At 38.7% G+C, this 19987-nt stretch overlaps 1 protein-coding gene across 1 annotated transcript in view; it reads left to right on the top strand.

Moving 5' to 3' along the window:
- LOC121873440 overlaps positions 1-17660 on the top strand; it is a 43295-nt gene extending 25635 nt beyond the window's left edge. Inside the window, exons 9-19 of the mRNA XM_042377019.1 lie at positions 1957-2015; positions 4762-4834; positions 5977-6158; positions 9530-9661; positions 10965-11241; positions 12636-12710; positions 12879-13065; positions 14972-15098; positions 15799-15903; positions 16666-16826; positions 17124-17660. Of these exons, the coding sequence (XP_042232953.1) occupies positions 1957-2015; positions 4762-4834; positions 5977-6158; positions 9530-9661; positions 10965-11241; positions 12636-12710; positions 12879-13065; positions 14972-15098; positions 15799-15903; positions 16666-16826; positions 17124-17328 (1583 nt within the window). The 3' untranslated portion in view covers positions 17329-17660. The remainder of the gene's footprint in view (positions 1-1956; positions 2016-4761; positions 4835-5976; positions 6159-9529; positions 9662-10964; positions 11242-12635; positions 12711-12878; positions 13066-14971; positions 15099-15798; positions 15904-16665; positions 16827-17123) is intronic.
- Positions 17661-19987: the final 2327 nt, after the last annotated feature.

The following is a 19987-nucleotide window of genomic DNA, read 5'->3' as shown; positions in this document are numbered from 1 at the left end:
AAAATGTATTTCATTGCTTGTGAAAAAGTATGTAGACGTTTCTTTCAAGCAAATCCATTACTAGTTCCATGTAATTATTATTTGTTCTTTATTATACAATATTAAAGAAAAGAAAGGCATAATATATTAATTTCTCAAGACAGGTACATGATGAAGTATGAAGATGTAATTTTTTGTGCCTCTAATACCAAACAAGCTCCAGCGAACACGTAGGAGATGATGACAAATTAGTGGATCTCTGTTGTCTCCATCACAGACGCCTATCACAAGTTTATAGGGAAGAATGTGGGCGATTCTTACTTGATATAACCATCGTGACCTCACTATAATTGTTGTTGGTGTTGTTGATGACCAGACTATAGCCATTATTTATGTTGTTTGTGTTATTGTTAGTGTTGTACTGTCTTTGTTAGTGTTGCATTGTTGTTATTACAGTATATAAATTCTAGATTCTATTATTAGCAAAATCGTCATAAAAATCGGGATGGGTGGCAGACCAGTAATGTAGGTCTATTTGGGTGGCGGGTGCCCTTAGGATGGTGAGTGACTGGTACTGTGCGTGGTAGAACAGGAGTGACTGGTAATTGTGTGTGGTAGAAAAGTAACTGGTACTCGGGAGTGGTGTAGAAAAGTAGCTGGAACTTGGGAGTGGTAGTAGAAAAGTAACTGGTACTCATAGACAGTGGGTGGAGCTCCCTCATGGCCAGCCTCAGTATAACAGTTAACGGTCTATGACGAAGAACAGTTATTGTGTACCACTCGAGATGTAGTGCTTGACGAGGCCATCTTGAACACCTTACTAGTGCCTGCCATCTGATATACTATGATTGGGCGGTTACACGCCACCACACAATATGTACTGAGAGAGGCACCAATGAAGCGTGGAAATCAGATAGATACATAGATACCAAGTTGTATTTATTTATCATTTTACCATCATCTTATCAGCCGTTCGGAAGGTTATAAAATATTGTAACCTAGTTTATTGGTTTGATGACTACTAGCAAGCGACCTACTGTATAAGAATAAGTGGATTGAACAGATGTGATACATTGGAGTCATCCTCTCACTCCCGTTCGGTGAGGATTGTCTTATAAACCACCATGTGCCCCGCTCATTTGTACACCTTTTGATATATCGTATGTTGGTTTTAGGGGAGTTGGCCCGTGTAGTAAAGTGCAATCAAGTAATCAAGGCGTAGCTGCTAGTCTGGGTGGTGAGGTTGATACGCGCCAGTTCACTCTAGGCAGACGCAGTAATCCTTGCACATACAGGATGGAGATGGGTGGTGTGTTGAATCCTGTTTTGATGGTTGCTGTATTTTGTTGGGGTTGTGTGAAATAGGAAGGATATCTTTAAGACACCCAGCTCTATCTTTCTCTCTCAATCAAACTCATATATTTATCTGCTACAATAAGATCAACACAGCTTCAAATACTTAAAACAATAAGAACAGCAACAACAAAATATAACACAATAAGAATAAAAGAACAGGGAATAAGTAGAAAAAAGAACAGTAAGAACAGCTAAATAAGAACTGGCCTGAAAGATGACACAGTAACCGCTGATGGCCAGTCACCTCACAGCAGCTACAGGGGTGTTGGGAGGGCGGGAAGACTGCGGTAATAACTCAGCTGCGTGATGAGTTTCAGCTCAGTGAGTTCTGATGTGTTGTTGACATACGGCCCGGCCTCATCCTTGCTGGAAAGGCGGCTAAGGAAATTATTTATCGTGGCAGAGAAATTAAATAGTTGAGTTAAGGTATATTAGTAACAGTCGCGTACAGTAACTGAGCGTCTGAATAGTGTGAGTAAAAAAAAAAAAAAAAACCGTCATATAGTCACCGAAATAAAAAAATACCTTTAGTAACTTTGCTGCCTCCTTTGTTCATATATTTACCTGTATATACTATCTGTGTCTTGCCAGAACCAACTAATGTAAAAATAAATTCCTCAGGGTGCACAAGGATGACGACAAGAACATGGATGGCTGTGGTGTTCACACTTCTTGTGGAGGTAAGTGACGCCTGGTATGCTTTTACTCCTTGTATGACGCTCACTGATGCATGAAATATGGCCTTTATTATCAGACACGTTAAGTTCGGTTAGGTCAGGTTAATAATCAGATATGTTTGGTTCGGTTAGGTTGATAATGAGACACGTTACATTAGGTTAATAATCAAACAGGTTAGGTTAAGTCAGGTCAGGTTAATAATTAAATCAGACATGTTTGGTTAGGTTAAGTTGATAATGAGACTTTACGTTAAGTTAATAATCAAACAGGTTAGGTTAGGTTAAAATAATCAAACCCGTTAGGTTACGCAGTAAAAATTTTATATTGTTTTACTCATATAAAACATAATACAAAGAATATGATTAGCTGGGCAGGAACCCAGTAAAGGCAGAGTGTAGAAGGGCTGAAAATGAGTTCCAGAGGCAGATTGCAAGTGAGGTTAAGTCAAACCCAAAGGCTTTTTACCGCTACACAAAGTCGAAATTAAAAACGGGAGTAGGCATATCAGACATGAGGCTTGAAGATGGTAGTTATGAAGGATAAGGCGGAGGCGTTGAACAATTTTTTTTTCATCGGTGTTCACAACAGAGGATGTGATCAATCTTCCTACGTTTGAGGACAGACGGTTTGACAGTGTTGACCCACATTGTGTTTTCGGATGAGGTTATATGAAATAAACTGTCAAAGCTAGATGAGGTGTATAAGCATCTCAGGGGGCACTACTCAGTTGAGTGTCCTTACTTGGAGCTGGCGGACGCTCGCCCCACTAAGGGTCACAGCTCAAGATTGAAGAAGTCGCAAGTCCGGAAAACCGTGAGGGCAAACTTTTTCGGAGTGAGGGTTGTAAACTCTTGGAACAATCTACCAGAGAGTGTTGTGACGGCACCGAGTGTGAGCTCTTTCAAGGCCAGACTTGACCAACACTGGAGCGGGTTCCTATATATTCAGGAGCCAGTGCATGCCCAGTATCTGCCAACAGTGTGACAGAGACGTGACCGATCGCCCGGGCGGCTAGCGAGCCGATCTTTTGGTGAAGAATATAAATGAAAAGAGGTGACCGATCGCCCGGCGGCTAACAAGCCGATCAGAGAACTGTGTAGCGAGCTTCCGGAGCCCCTTAAGATCCTGTTCTGTAAATGCCTGGATGAGCAAAAGGTCCCCGATGACTGGAAAATGGCTTATTTAAGTCCTTTATTCAAGAAGGGCGATCGTCACTCCACAAATAATTATACTGTAGACCAGTAAGCCTGACCAGCATAGTGTGTAGAGAGCATCGTAAGAGATGTCATGATGGAACATCTGCTACGAAACAACCTTGTAAAGGATTACCAACACGGTTTTATGCCGGTACTGGATGTTTGGAATAAAATTCTAGAACAAGGCGGAAATATCGACAATATATCCCTAGATTGTGCCAAGGCTTTCGACAGCGTACACCATAAAAGGCTGTGAATGAAACTGGAAGGATACGAGATTCGGGGAAATGTCCTAGTAAAAAATCAGAGACTTTCTGCATGACCGCAAAGAGGTCATAAATGTGGTGATAAATGATACGAAGTCGTCGTGTGTACCCACCACAGGGCAGTGTCTTGGGCTCTTTGTTGTTTGTCTGCTTCATTAACGATATGCCAGAAGCTGTACACTCCTCCATACAAATGTTTACGGACGATGCCAAGTTATTTAGGGAAATTAAGAACCAAGCAGACTGTGAAGAGCTACAGAATAATATCTTTTATAATTCAATGTCGCGAAGTGTAAAAGGATGCACCTGAGTCGCACCAACATTAAGGAGGCGTATCACATGTCACAACAGGATGAAGAGACTACATTAATTGAGACCGAATGTGAAAAGGACCTGGGTGTGTAACCACTGTGTATGTTGACAATGAACTTAAGTTCTCGGGCCATTGAGAGAGGAAGGTGAACCAGGCAGCGAAACTAGTAGGTCTTATAAGAAGGTCATTTAGATACAGTGTCTAGAGTATTCTAGACGGTCCGTCGCTCGTCACTATCGTCAAGAGTGAGGTGCTTCCCCGTCTGGAGTATTGTCACTCCGTCTGGTCCCCGAGGTATGCTAGAGACTGTCAACTGATTGAAAATGTCCAAATGAGGGTCACCAGACTGGTGCCTGCTTGACGGAACCTCAGTTACCCAGAGAGATCGGAGCGCCTGCAACTACCTAGGTTATACTACAGACGGGCGAGGCGCGACCTAATCGAAGTGTACAAACATCTCAGGGGGTCACAGCTAAGGTTTGAAAAAAACCACAAGTACAGAAAACTGCGAGGGCAAACTTTTTCGGGGTGAGGGTTGTAAACTCTTGGAACAATCTACCAGAGAGTGTTGTGACGGCACCGAGTGTGAGCTCTTTCAAGGCCAGACTTGACCAACACTGGAGCGGGTTCCTATATATTCAGGAGCCAGTGCATGCCCAGTATCTGCCAACAGTGCGTAACAGAGACGTGACCAACCGCCCAAGCGGCTAACGAGCCTATCAGTGACGAAGAGGATAAAAGTAAAAAGTAAAAGTAAACCATAGTGTCCCACTGAACACTAAACGCAACTGTCACACAAGCATATAAAATGTTTTAAGCTCTAATATTTACCGATATGATACCGTTTCCTTAATGCATGTCGCCTATAGGATGCTTTTATTTCATAACTAAATTCTCCACATTGATCGACTTACGTGTACTGAGATGTGTATGAGACGTAAAACAATAGACTGATTATTTTTGTGTCGAGCAGGTCATCAGCAGCGGGGCGGAGGAGCAGAGCCATACAGCCACCAGCAAGTCAGCTCTCGCTAATAAATTCGTCGGTAAGTAAACGCACACTCACTCACTGTATACCAAATTATGGGTGAAATCACAGAAGATTCTAAATATTGACTATAAACTCGTGAAATAACTTGATGGGAGTTTTACTTTACGGTCACATGCAGATGAACACAGCTGAGACTATTTTCACTTAGTCATGTAGTGTACACATGAGAATGTGATACAGTACTGATATTAGTATATAATGTCAAACTACGTGTTGAGACAAGAGAAAGAGGAAAACAGGTTAGGTTCTCTTAAGTGTGGTTAGGTATGTGCTGTGTTAGTTTTGTTTCTATCGATATAAATCCATTTTTTCTGTTATTTTCATACCGGACATATTAATACGACAGTATTATATGATATGAATTACTTAATAGGCAGGGGTCGAAAATAACGCTCTCTCGTTAACCTGATAATGCTTAGAGAATTCTTTCAGGGGACTGGAGTTTGGAACTCCCGGTTGTCTGCGATAAACTGTTCCGACTTGATAAACCACTTTATTAAATTTTTAGTTTAGTGGATATTGATATTAAAGTTGAAGTTTGTCTTATTATGTAAACTTGAATGTAGGTACAGGGTATATTAGTTACATATATAATGAATTAAATGAATGATGTTAAGTATAAAGTAATAAATTCAAGGTCAGGAACGAATCGAACGCATTGTTTACATTGCGGCTGGACTGATGCTCGTAACTCAGTCATGTCTCACGGTCGCCCGCAGCTTGAGGCCCTGTATACTATGGTCGCATATCATCTGTAATTTTTACATCGTGTTAATAGAAAAGTACTATAGACATGTGGAGATTTGGTACAGGAATGCCACCAGCTGCGAAGAAGCAAACGGCAAAGGAGGAGACCAGCAGGGCGCAGCAGAAAATATATAACTGGTATCTATAGTTTGCCGTTTTGTTGGTTGAGTGGACGTTTGTCGTGGACTTTACGTGTGTTGTGTGGACATTACAGGTGTTGTGTGGACATTACAGGGTTGTGTGGACATTACAGGTGTTGTGAGGTCATTACAGGGTTGTGTGGACATTACAGGGTTGTGTGGACATTACGGGTGCTGTGTGGACATTACAGGGTTGTGTGGACATTACAGGTGTTGTGAGATCATTACAGGTGTTGTGTGGACATTACAGGTGTTACGAGCAAATGTTCTCATGGATCGCTGACGGTGGAGGTGAGGACAGAGGAGGCGTTCTTCGGATCAGTGTACGCCCGTGGGTACCCTAGCCGGTGCCGTGTGATGGGTCAAGGTACCACCACCACCTCCCTCCTCATCTCTGCCCAGAAATGTGGCGTAAAGGTCATCGAAGACGAGGTTAGTTACACTTCTGTTTCATAATGGGTCATGTAAGAGTCTTGTTAAGATCCACTTAGGTCATATCGGAATTAACTTGTGTTATGTCAAGTCTAAGTACGAGTAGAGCTTATCCAACTGAATCATATCAGCATCAAGCTTCATCACTTAAAGGTATAGAAGTGGTAGTAGTAGCATCCTGGTGAAGATTAGCCCTGTCGGGATTTATTGCCAGGCTCGGCCCTCATGTATACGTTGACTATCAAGGCGGTTCTTGAACTGTTTAACAGATATTCAACACATTATTACTGAAAATCTTCCACTTTTCATCAATAACGTTTATATTTAAGTCAAGCATTTCAGTCCAATCATGAGTCCCTGAAGCACTCCTAAGCTCTTGAAATCTACCATTATTGAAATCATAACTGAATCTCGGGATGATTTCTGTATGTTTAACTCTCACAACATATTCCCACATCAGTACAGCATGGTCACTAGTGGCTCCTCATACTCAATATTTAATACTTTAAAATTTACGTCCTCAATAAGTAGATGTAGTAAACTGGGTTCATTTTCACCTCTTTTCCTCGTTGGAGCATCAATGATCTGTTTCAATAGTAAGTCCTGTAACAGATCCAAAAATATACTTGAAAAAGAGATTTAACTTTCCTTAACACAATGAGTGTTCCAGTTAATTTGGGGAGAATTAAAATCTCCACATATTATGTTTCCTTGTGCAAGATATGATGCTCTTCTTATCATTTGTACTAGTTTATTGTTCATTCCTGCTCCTTGACCATCCTTTCTGTAAGTAACTCGGCCAGAATTTTCACATCCTCACATTTAGTCCAGCACCATAATGCATCCTTCACTCCTCTGTTATTAAGCTCTCCTAGTAGCAGCTCATCTTTAAAATATATGACTACAGTACTCCACTTATATCCTGAGCATTTATGCAAGATTTCCATATATATCCTGAAATTCTATAATTTAGTGGTGATTCACAGTCCTGTATCCAAGTTTCAGGTACAAAATTTATATCTGGGTGTGCATTACTTACTGTAACCTTCAGCTCATCACATTTACTTACTAATGATTCTGCATTTGTGTACTGTACATACATTTCAAGTTTTCCACTATGAAGCTGGGCTTATTTACATTTAATCTCAAATCTGGGTTAGAATTAAAATTTTCTCATTTGCACTTTGCATACACCTTTGAGAACTTTCACTTTTACTTCTGTGACTGTTTACATTATTTTCATACGGACATTTCCTTGCTCCTCGAACATTGTTTATGAAATGTTTGGCTTCCCCCTCGGACGGCCCCTCCTCCTGTTGCACCATATTGTTCATCTCTGATATATTTTCCTCTTTTTTTTTAAATGTTTTACCTTTACTTATATTGAGATTTGTTTCACCCGCATCTGTTCTAGCTTTCATTTCTTTATATACTTTTTGTCTATCCTCTCTTTGCTTCTTCGTAAAATCTCCAGAAATGTAAACATTATTCAACCATTCCCAATGGACGAGGCACAGTTTTTTGGCCCCAAACAGTACTTGTTTCATCACTTAACTGTCTTTGAACTTAATACAGATGGGGCATATTTTGGCATTCCATTATTAGTGAACCCTCCTGATTTGACCAACCTTATAATCTGCTGGATATCATCATCAACTATTTCCAGTTTGTCACTAACACCATTTAGTTCTTTAATTTTCTCAATATCACATTGTTTCTTCTGACTTGGTTACACCTTTACATTGATTCTGTCCCCACTTTCCTCTTGAATTTCTCTCTCATCTGGACATGGTGGAATGCCATGGACAATTACATTGTTTTTTGTTTTTCTCTTTCAAAATGTTTGTCAAGACTCTCCTGAACTTTATTTTTTACCATCATCTTTATTTCATCCTTGCTGGTTTGGTTTGAATTTGCACCTAGCTTTTCTTGGAAGGCAGACACAAGTTCCTCTTTCAGCTGAATTATGTTTCTTTTAATCTGTTCGATCTTACTGTGTACATCAAAGAGACTCATCTTGCACTCACTGCTCAACCACACTATGCCGTCCACATCTCCACATTCTACAATGTTTGAATATTTTTCTCTTGATATTCCTAAGCATTTACATTGGAACCATAAATTGCATCGTCACAACAAAGCTAATTTTCCCTTTCTCGGACAGTTTGTTTACACATTCCACATCTGCCATTTTGATTCCCACTGGTTCCGACAGTATTTCTATTACCACTTGCTTGACCTGCCTCATTTTGCACACCTGCTTGTCTCCTCCTGTCCTTTCTTGGGTCTCCATTGTCTCCCATTTTGCCAATTGTTTATCTTCACAATAATTTCACTTTTTTCTAAATGTCAGAAATAACCGCTTTCAGTATGATCCAAATCGGATCCCAAAGAGCACGTCCGTTCACCGTCAGACACGCTGTAGTATATGTAAATGTAAATAATGAACATTCTGTACAATAGATATATAAGTGTTAACTTCCATATGATATCAGTCATAGTAATGTCCAGGTACATCTCGTGAAGCTGCTCCATCAAGTGACTCATGCCTGTGACCAGCGAGTTATGTGAAGGTTCAAGGTTCAGTTAGGTCTTATTAATTTCCATCTCAGTTATAACAAAGGACCACTCGAGTTAACATCAGTGACTATACTTGGATGAAATTTATTTTAGTGTTTACTTGCTTGATGTGAAAGTCCACATGACTGAGGACAAAACTCACTTGATCTACATCAAGCAGCTCCTCAGAGACTACAGAGTTCATGCGGGTCATATCAACCTCCATTTGTATAACAACAATATTAATGAAGGTTAAATTAAGCTTCACAGAGGCTACATTATCGCTGGTTAGGTTAGGTGGTCCTTGATGTGCACTAGTACACCTCCACCTCTTGTACTCCTGTCCTCTCTGAATGGTGGCTGACATAACTAACCCATCAATACCTTTTGGGTTTTAAAAAGAAAACTGTTGAGTATAATAAAGCAAGTACTGTACCAGTGAGTTGTGCGGAGTGTAGACCCACACACTCTTGAACAGTGTCATCTATGGTTCTTATAACACTGGAGACAGAAATCTTAATAGTTACACTGCCTCTCAACAAGATGTTTGGGTAATCAATAATGGTAATATAGAGAGAATACGCAGTTTAAATCACCATGCCCTTTCACTCTAAACTTTTCCTCAGTCTTTACCAATCTTCTCATATACTATACATCCATCTTAATAACATTAATAATAGTAAAATAGTAGTAATAATAATAATAATAATAATAATGAAGATGATGATAATAATAATATTAGTCTCTCATGTCTTCCCCTTCCCTTCTAAGCCTTTCATATCATTTCCAATAATTCCCTGTTGTCTCCACAGTTGGGCCACCACACCTATGAGCTGTTGGTATACATCCAGTTTGACAAGTGGGTACAGCAAGTAATAGATGAACAAGTGCATATTCGCTGCAAACTGGACCGTAATCCCGGGGAACTGCAGGCTGTGGCGCAGGTCAGAATCATAAGCGTCATATTGTTACAGGCCAGCAATACTGTACACCTCCTGTAGCCTGGACCATAATCCATGCTAGCTGCTTACCATGAAGCTTTTTGTCTGATTTTTTAGACTAATGTCACTGTCTGAAGGTTCCGTAATATGTAGTAATAATATATCCTAGTGGCCAATGACAGGTCCTGAAAGTTCCATGATGGTAATAATATGTCCCTCTAGCAGCTACAGTGACATCCATTATGTGTTGCATGAGAGAACTACCTGGTCAGAGTTAGTAAGCACAGTACAGTACACTGGTTCATCAACAAATGTAAGTTATTAGAGATAAAACTGTTGCCTCACGGTACTACTCATAAAATATCCAGTTTCAAGACAGAGGTTCTAACACAACTCTCACTTCTACAAAGATTATCATGGCATTTACTCATGGGATTTTGATTATACTGTACCACTCTTTTAATTGAATAAACTTATCATAAAAGCCTATGTTAAAAGTGCCATGAATGGGTTGGGTTAGTTGCCACAAATCATATACTATTCTGAAGTTGCTACAGAAAATAATGTTTAGGGATACTTATATATCATTGATCATTTCTTATCATCCTGTACTTTAATAGAAAACAATAGTACTACTGTACTTATTCATTAAATCATCATACAGGTTTACAGTTGCTTTGGCATGTTCACAGACAATACAGATACAGTATACAGGTCATCATGTGTAATAAGTGTGTATAGACAGTGGAGGTAAGGTACAGTACAGGTGTACATAGACTGGAGGTATACAGTATCCAGTGTACCTAGACAGTGTTGGTATACAACAATCAACTCGGCAGCCAATTTTTTCACCTCAATGTATGAAAATAATGGATAGTGATATTTTGAGAATGTAAATTATAAAATCAGTGTTTTTGTTTTTGTTTTTTAGGGGGGGGGGTCCAAATTTTGTTGTGAGTGTTCTGTACAGGAAGTAGATGGTAAGATAATGTTGTTTCTTTTTAGTGTTAATTATGCTCTTTTCAAAGTCTGTTGAATTTGCCTCTATCGTAAACAGAGAAGTACAGTACCAAACAGGAATAATTTTCAAGATACTCCCTGGACCCTTGATTTTACTTTTATTACAAATACAGTATAGTCTGATCACTGTATAACTGCTGGGGGCAATAGTGACTCTTATATCACCAGGTGAGCTCTGCTCCTAAACTGATCAATCTATTGTTATGAGGATTAGGCTTTTCTTTCTTTTCATGAACAATGTAGACTATAAGCCACTATTTCTCCCTGACATCTTTAACATTTACAGATGAACGTAGTCAATAAGGATGCTCGCACTGACAGAAAGAAGGATGCCAACGATGAGATTAATTCCATTGCGGCTGTTGTGTTAGCTGGTTCCTCCTCCTCCTCCTCATCACCCTCCTCAAGTGCAGATGTCACCAGTACCAACAGCAACGTAGCATCCAAACTTCGCCAACTTGCTTCCTCGCATCATAAGAACTCTTCCCACAGGAGTCGGGCTCAAGACGATCCTATGAGAGACTGGCAGCCCATCAACCCACCCCCTGAGTTACTCCTCTGGCGTGAGTACCTGTTTGTGTTTCTCGTGTTACCTGTGTTCCTTCATGATGTGGTCTTCTTCCTGGTGATGTTATATTCCTGGTTATAGATCCTTGTGATGATGGGGTCGTGTAGGTCCCCAGGTTCTTGTGATGATGGGGTCGTGTAGGTCCACAGGTTCTTGTGATGATGGGGTCGTGTAGGTCCACAGGTTCTTGTGATGATGGGGTCGTGTAGGTCCACAGGTTCCTGTGATGATGGGGTCGTGTAGGTCCACAGGTTCTTGTGATGATGGGGTCGTGTAGGTCCCCAGGTTCTTGTGATGATGGGGTCGTGTAGGTCCACAGGTTCTTGTGATGATGGGGTCGTGTAGGTCCACAGGTTCTTGTGATGATGGGGTCGTGTAGGTCCACAGGTTCTTGTGATGATGGGGTCGTGTATGTCCCAAGGTTCTAACAATGTTATGGTAGATACATCATATCTTTATGGAAACTGAAGACTGTCAGACTTTTACACAGCACTGAGGTTAACTTGAGGATATTATCACAAATACAAAAGGTAATAGATGGAGGAGGATAAAAAGATTTCAATAATAATCACATTCATGATGGGGAAATGTACTTTTTATATTTTAATTAATACATCTTGAAATACTAATTATTCCATGCACTTGATAAATCTTCAACAATTCTACTTATTTTTCCCTGTCCCAAATTACTGTATTTGTATATTGGGACTAAACTACAGTACAATGGTCTCTCGGTAAACGAACACAATTCGTTCCACAGAGTCGTTCGTTAACCGAATCTATTATTTCAATGGGATCTTGGGTAATTGGTTCCAACTCGCAGAAAAGTACATACAAAGTATAAACAAAATGCAGTACAGTACACTTACTTTGAGGTGTGTATGTAGAATGTTGCTGGTTGATGATGATGATGGGAATTAGAAGTGGGGTGGAGGAGGAGAAGGGAGAAGAGAAGGAAGTGGGGATGGAGAAGAAGGGAGAAGAGAAGCATTTTAATGCTTCTTGGAAGGCGAGTCACCTTCCATAATAATGTCAGGAACCTCTGGATTGACAGATTCTCAAACATGAAAATCCTCTCTCCTTTATGGGGTGGAACTCTGAGGGGAATCATCTTTCTCACCCATGCTTGATGCAGTAAATAAAGAAATTGTAAACATAAAAAAATTGTAAACATTTAAGACTAGAACATAAGAACGTTAAACTTTCAAAATATCATGAATAAAAGATTCTCAGTACAGTATAGCCAGAGTAATGTATGAATCTGTATTATTGTATACATTATTGATTCAATCTTGTCACAAAAAAGTTTACGTTGATATACAAGACTAATAACAGACACCACAGAACAGATGTACTCTACTGATATAATCATGTTTATGTGCTCTACAGAGAACCAGCGGCCTGAGGGGGACCTGGAGCCAGTGTCGTGCTGGATGGATGTTGTGGCCGGGAAGACCATGGACGGTGAGTGACCCAACCCTTGTCTCTATTGTGTTTACTGGCTCATTATTGTGTGTGTGTGTTGACTCATTAGACCACAGAACATAACATTATTAGTGATGGTGTGCTACGATTCTTGACGTGTGATATAAGTCTGAGTTAAGTTTAAACAGTGTTGGTGTCATGGTGCAGGTAAACCAGTAATGGACTATTTGCTGGTGGGCGACGACACTACCATGGTGCTCAAGGTGCGGCAGAGTCCCGGCCTCGATACTCGCATCACTTCCTGCGTAGCTCACGACGGTTCTGGCGACCAGAGTCAAGAACTGATTGATGAACACGGCTGTGCCATCGACGATGACATCATGCCGCCTCTCAGGTTAGCCTTGTCGCACCTACCGTTTAATCTGTGACCAGATGTGTAAATATAAAAATGGATGATAAGACTTAACCATTTTTTTATTTTGTAACAGATATCAGACGTAAATATTGGCCCTCAGATTGTCATTAGTACAGTACATATTATTATTGTCTAGCCCTCCGGGACTCTTGATGCAACCTGTGTGGTAAAGCCAGATGGTATGCTTTGGTGTTTTGTGTTATTTTGGATTACTAAAGTAGTTAAACACTTGAATTTACGATTGTGAGAGAAATGGATTCTTCTAGCCTGAGATTACTGTTTCAGTCAAAATCTTTAAAATTTGATTTGATTTAAAATCTCAACATAATGTAGGTACAGTACTGTACACCTGAACATGACTAAACACATTCAGAATACTGTATTTAAAACATCACTTATGCTGTCTAAAAGTTTTAAATCAACTTGATATCCATTTTCTCAAGAAAAAGATGTTTGTTGCCCAAATAATGCCTTACCTGTTACATTGCCTAGATTTTATCCTCAGGACGCCTGACCTACTTGTACTTGCATTTTGGCAAATGATGTGATAACATACAAAGGTATTCCTTTACGTGCTGGTTAAGGACTTGAGTTCAGAGTTATAAAATTTTAGTAATTAGTGTTAATTAATGAGCCTTGAAATAATTAAATTATTTTAGAATAATTAAAATGTAATTAAGTTGTGCCGATAAGTTTTCAGTGACCTTTATATATTTATTTCTGTTATATAGTCTAACGTTACCATTTAGATACATTGGTTTTCAATTCCTAGAAAAAAGGTGTTGTCGTCATCAGTCCAATAATCCAGCATCCTGGGGGAAGGGATGGGGTGGGGGGGGGTGCCAAACCATCAGATATGCCAGATTATTGGATATTTCTTCAAGCCACAACCTGACGATGCTTTATTTTCACGTTCTTATGTGGTATACTGTAGTGCAGTTTATGTACACATTATAAAGTCAAATAAATAAAACAATGTGTGAAGGAAAAAGATTTAGTAAAATATGATACACTAATAAATAATATAGTTTATTATAAAGTACAACTCACCAATGTTGTACTGTAATTAGTAGTCCTAATGATGCTTGGAAGATTTTAATCAAATTTTCTATTGTAATTACTCGCCAACTGTGGGTTTCCAAGGTGCAATTTATGGTGTTTTATGTTATTATGCAAGTGCTTAATTAGTGAACCCCTTAAATTGCAATTCCCAGAGAAAAGTATATTTTGGTCGAAAAATCGCATCTCGGAAACCCATAGTTGGAGAGTAATTCACATTGAAAATGTCATTAAAATTTTCCAAGATTATTGTGACCACTAGTTATCCCACAATCGAATCGTGGATCATAGATTCAGAATCAGCATGCTCAGGAGTACCTATATCTCGGCAAAATCTAATTTTTGGGCAAAATTGCCAAAATATCAAGCCAATTTAGACTTACATTTTCAGCAGTTTCGGCCCAAATTTGATGGCGGGTTACTGTAATGATTTATCAGGTTATAGTAAACATTTTCTCTTGGGTTTTTCGTGCCAGATAATCTAACTTTCCAGACCATTGGATGCCAGTCAGCACAAAGAGAACCTAATACAGTATATAACACTGAACTGTATTCACCGTAAGAGAAGCAGATTGCATCATAAAAACACAAGGGTTGAAGGGAATGAGATGTTGCGGGGAGAGGCCAGAACTCGAGACGGTTATTAGTAAAACATGAGTAGAGAAGATTTTTTTATTAGTATAAACATGATTGATTAAGTCATTCTAAATCATTATAAACATTATTAGTTAAGTAATTCTATATCATTATAAACATTATTAGTTAAGTAATTCTATCGAGTATTTCCTTCACCAACTCGTCACCTATATAACTCCTCAACCATCAGGGTAAAGTCTAATCCTCGGACCGGGGTGAAGGTGGCTTACGCATCCTTCAAGGCTTTCAAGTTCCCTGACCGAGACAACCTCCACCTCCGCTGCATCGTCCTTGTCTGCCTGGGCTCCTGCAGTCTGGTCAGTCTCCTCATAACACAAAATTAGCTGAAAATAGAGAGTTTATAATGGATTGAGTGAATATGCCACAATAATATATTTTACATGGCATATAAAGTTTATTCTATAGGTTTTAAAGCAAATACTGAACAGGTTAAGTGTTTAATATAACTTTTAGGCAAGCCCCCCTGCCTGTTTAAAAGTTATATTAAACACTTAACCTATTCAGTATTTGATTTAAACCTGTAGGGATTGCCACTGTAGTGAGCTGTTAAGTATTGCTTGATCTATATGAGAAAGGAATTGAGTTTATTTTCATGATAAGTGGTAAAACTCCCATCTTGGACACCAATTTTATTAGCTAAGGTTCTGTATACCGTACATCATTCTAAATATTGATGAAAACAATATCAGTGAGAATATGTTTATGATTTTTGAGAAGTCAGTTTTTCATTGTAGAAATGTGATGTGTAAATGATCCAACACAAAACTAATGTCATCATAATACAGGCATAACCAAATATTGACCTCTCTTAGGTTGACATGAATTAGTGAGGATTTAATGACGGTTTCAGTGGGAGTATAGTAATGAAGGAAACACTGGCGAGGATTGGGAATTTTCCTCTTGATTCTTGTTTAAACCTTATTCATTCTCGTAAGTAAAATTCCCAACGTCTGCTTGTGAGGTGAGTCATATTCAAAGACGTCTTACGTGTTGTAGCCTGTGTGTGGCCGTACAAACAACCGTGTGGGAAGACGGATGGGAGGCCAGGGCAGTATCCAACCACTTGATGATATCCAGGAGAACCAGTCTGCGCTGACGCAGGTAAGCACTTTATCCTTAACCCAATAATTACTATCTCCTCCTGGGGAAGAAGAAACATTAGTTGTATACATATATGTGTTTATATTACTGAAAGACTTAGGAGGTTTGGCTTTAGGTACAGTACAAGGTTATAGAAATCTGTGCGAGGTATTTACACCTTATTTGGAAGTTTGATAGTTATGTAATACAGTGTACTTAAATTTAATATCTTTTGTTTGAGTATTTTGGTGTTCAGGGAGCAGTGTGTGAGTATTTTGGTGTTCAGCCAGCAGTGTGTGAGTATGTTGGTGTTCAGGGAACAGTGTGTGAGTATTTTGGTGTTCAGGGAGCAGTGTGTGAGTATTTTGGTGTTCAGCCAGCAGTGTGTGAGTATGTTGGTGTTCAGGGAACAGTGTGTGAGTATTTTGGTGTTCGGGGAGCAGTGTGTATGTTGAACAGTGTATGAGTATATTGGTGTTCGAGGAGCAGTGTGTATGTTATGTTGGTGTTCAGTGTGTGAGTAGGTGTTCAGGGAGCAGTGTGTGAGTATTTTGGTGTTAGTTTGTTGGTGTTTAGGGAGCAGTGTGTATGTTGAACAGTGTATGAGTATATTGGTGTTCGAGGAGCAGTGTGTATGTTTGTTGGTGTTCGAGGAGCAGTGTGTATGTTTGTTGGTGTTCAGGGAGCAGTGTGTATGTTTGTTGGTGTTTATGGAGCAGTAGCGATATTAAGCAGACAGACACAGGAAGATCTACTGATAACTAATTCCTCGTTATATCACAGGTAGCGAGAGGCAATACCCGTGCACTGCCAAGTCGTGTTCTGGACCGCGTGGAGGTGTTCAACTCTGTCGAGGTTCGAGCACCGGGGATTGAGAGCCAACCAAACCTGGTAAAACAGTATAGAATTGACAAAGAACCGATTGACTCTGTTGATTTCTTCAGGTGAGACAGTGACTGTATATTGTAGTTGTAACTATCCAAGATGTTTCTTTTAGTATTGCAATGGAAACTTCACTGCCTCCGGGTGTTATTTACTGTATGTTTAGGATATTTAATTCACTGCCTCTGAGTGTTATTTACTGTACGTTTAGGATATTTAATTCAAACCTTCACTAAATTTTGTGTGACTTATGACATTATCACACATACACTTGCTGACTTTGTTGATGACTTTTTCAAGATGTGTATTTTATTTTCTTCCATGATCAGCTGTGCATATTTAGTTCATTTTCCCCACAGTGATGAAAACATGTTCTGCGTGACGCCTTACAAGATGATTTTAGCATTTGGGGTACTGCTGACGGTGCTACTGTTAGCGGTCTTATCCGCCTTATACTCCTGCGTCAAGGCGAGGGTGACCAAGGCTCGTTTGCGTCCTCCGCAAGCTGTTGACACCCACCGCCAGTCCCGTGTCACCGGTCCCTACTACAGGTTTGCCCACTGATAATCCTTTCCACTCAGAAATCCTCGACAGTCTACACAATCTGCTGGTTTTTCGTTCCAAGAATCACATCTAGGAATATTTTTTTTAAATTTTCAGGTGAACAGGTCAAAATAAAAAGGGAAATGTTTGAGTAATATAATGTATCCATGATATACCTTATCTATAGCTGTAATTCATCTAATTTCATGTATTTCAAAACTTTAAGGTGTTGTGCTTTTCTCTTATGTAAATGGTGTCAGTCTTGTGGGGTAATTATGTTAGTTATTTATGTTTAGTAATTATTGGGCATTATCTTGGTGAACAAAGTTTTTGTGTATAGCGCGTTTTTTCCCAGCTGATTGGCTGTTGCAAAATCTGTCCGAGTTTCGCTCCGGCAAATTTATAAATTACTATCAGTAATATTATAGACTAACATTAAAAATCAGAATCACATTGAAATATTACACGGTTGTCAAGCAGGGGCGGAAATATGACTGCGAACAACTTCATATTTTTCCCGCATCTGCTGACAGTCGTGTAATATTTCAATGTGATTCTGATTTTTTAAATGTTAGTTTTTGCATAATGTAGTATTACTGATAAGTAATTTGTCTTAGTATGACTTATTGTGAGGAAAAAAGCATATACTAAATGCATCCTCCAAAAGCATGAATTTGCTACCAGTTTAACAGTTAATTCATGTATAATACTTCTGATAAACTTCCTACGGCTTATGTTTTAAATAATGAATGTATGTATCTTTATATAATTTAGCTAAATATCTTTTTTCGTCAGAAACGGTCATCCCAACTATTATGAATAAACTCGTTTAGATATACATCGTTACTTCAGACAAAATTGGACAAGTTTGCAACAGCCAATCAGCTGTAACTCTTGGGAGGGTCGGGGCATATTTTCTCAGCTGAGAAAAAATGTACTATAGTATAGTATACTACTTGTTAAGATGCATAATTATTCCAAAGATTTATTCTAGTGATAAAAAATACATATATATATAGAATAATAGTTCTTATATATTGAAGAACCCAACAGAAATATACACTGTCTACATAGAATCTAAAAACTATAGTGCGTTTTTTCCCAGCTGAGAAGAGATGCCCCGCCTCAAGAGTTACATTATGCAAATTTACAAAATATCAGAACCACACTGAAATATACACGGCCCCTGAAAGTTGGCGGATGAGTGTTTACAGACTGAGGAGCTTGGCCACTTGAGCTGTCAACAGAGGCGGGAATATGAAGCTGTTTGTAGTGATATTTCCCACTCCTGCTGACAGCCGTGTAATATTTCAATGTGATTCTGATCTTTTAAATGTTAGTTTTTGCATAATGTAGTATATTACTGATAAGTAATTTGTCTTAGTATGACTTATGGGGAAAAATATATAATAAATGCATCCTCCAAAAGCATGAATTTGCTACCAGGGTTTAACAGTTAATTCATGTATAATACTTCTGATAAACTTCCACAGCTTATGTTTGAAATAATGAATGTACGTATCTTTACATAATTTAACTAAATATCTTTCTCTTCAGAAACGGTCATCCCAACTTATATGAATAAACTCATTACAAATACATCATTATTCTCGAACAAAATCGGATAGATTTGCGACAGCCAATGAGCTGTAACTCTTGAGGAGGGGGGGGATCTTTTCTTATCTGGGAAAAAATACACTATAGTGAGTATTACTATAATATTTACTTTATCCTGATGAAAGATGCAAAGTCTCAAGTCTCGGGTATGGATTGTACAGCAAATAGTAGCCTGTGTCTTTAACTAATGGTTTAGTAACTTCAAGAACCTAGGACACATTGGCGCTAATGCTCAGAATAGAACAACATCTTCCCTTGAAGAGTCAAATAGTTAACCGAGTTTTAAACTAAATGACCCTGAGATCTATGATGTGGCGGAAAATTAACTAATTCAATAAAATTAATTTATAATATTGAATTAGTTAATTACCGCCACACCACCCCTGCTATACTGTACGGTGTCCTCATAACTCGTTTAGTTTAAAACTCGGGTTGAAACACGACGAACCTCTTCAAGGGAAGATGTTGTTTATCAATACGGGCGTAACAGTCTACAGCCACTATGACACTGACGGGTAGAATCATTGAAGAGGTCCTTGTTGTTGGGTAACTTCAAGGCTGCCACCACCTGAGAGTTACAAGTGATTTCATGTACTTTGTTGTTATGTAGTCAAGTTGTATGATCCTTTCAGTATGTTCTTTAAAGTCATACATACTGTATGTGTAAACTATTCATATATGGAAACTATATAAATGTGTAAACTATATATACTGTATGAATAAATTATACATACTGTATGTGTAACTATATACAATATATGTATAGACTATATGTGTAAGCTATACATATGAGTAAACTATATACAGTACTGTACGTATATATAAATTATGTGTGTAAACTATAAATAATTATACAATTATTTATTTTTCTGTTAAGAGCCAAATTCAATATTATAGTTACAAATATTAAATCTGATAATAAATATATACTAGTGACTTTTCTTCTAGGAATTCTTAATAATCTTTTATAAAGACCACAATGTAGAAAACATCTTAAGAATTTTCCATAGTATGTTATTGAAAAACTTAAGTACAGGTACTGTTCCAAATGGACTGTGAAGAA

The sequence above is a fragment of the Homarus americanus genome, unplaced genomic scaffold (genome assembly GCF_018991925.1).
Source record: "Homarus americanus isolate GMGI-L3 unplaced genomic scaffold, GMGI_Hamer_2.0 scaffold11151, whole genome shotgun sequence".
Taxonomy (NCBI): domain Eukaryota; kingdom Metazoa; phylum Arthropoda; class Malacostraca; order Decapoda; family Nephropidae; genus Homarus; species Homarus americanus.
Note: the sequence above shows the minus strand (reverse complement) of the source record. Positions and strands in the feature narration are given on the sequence as shown.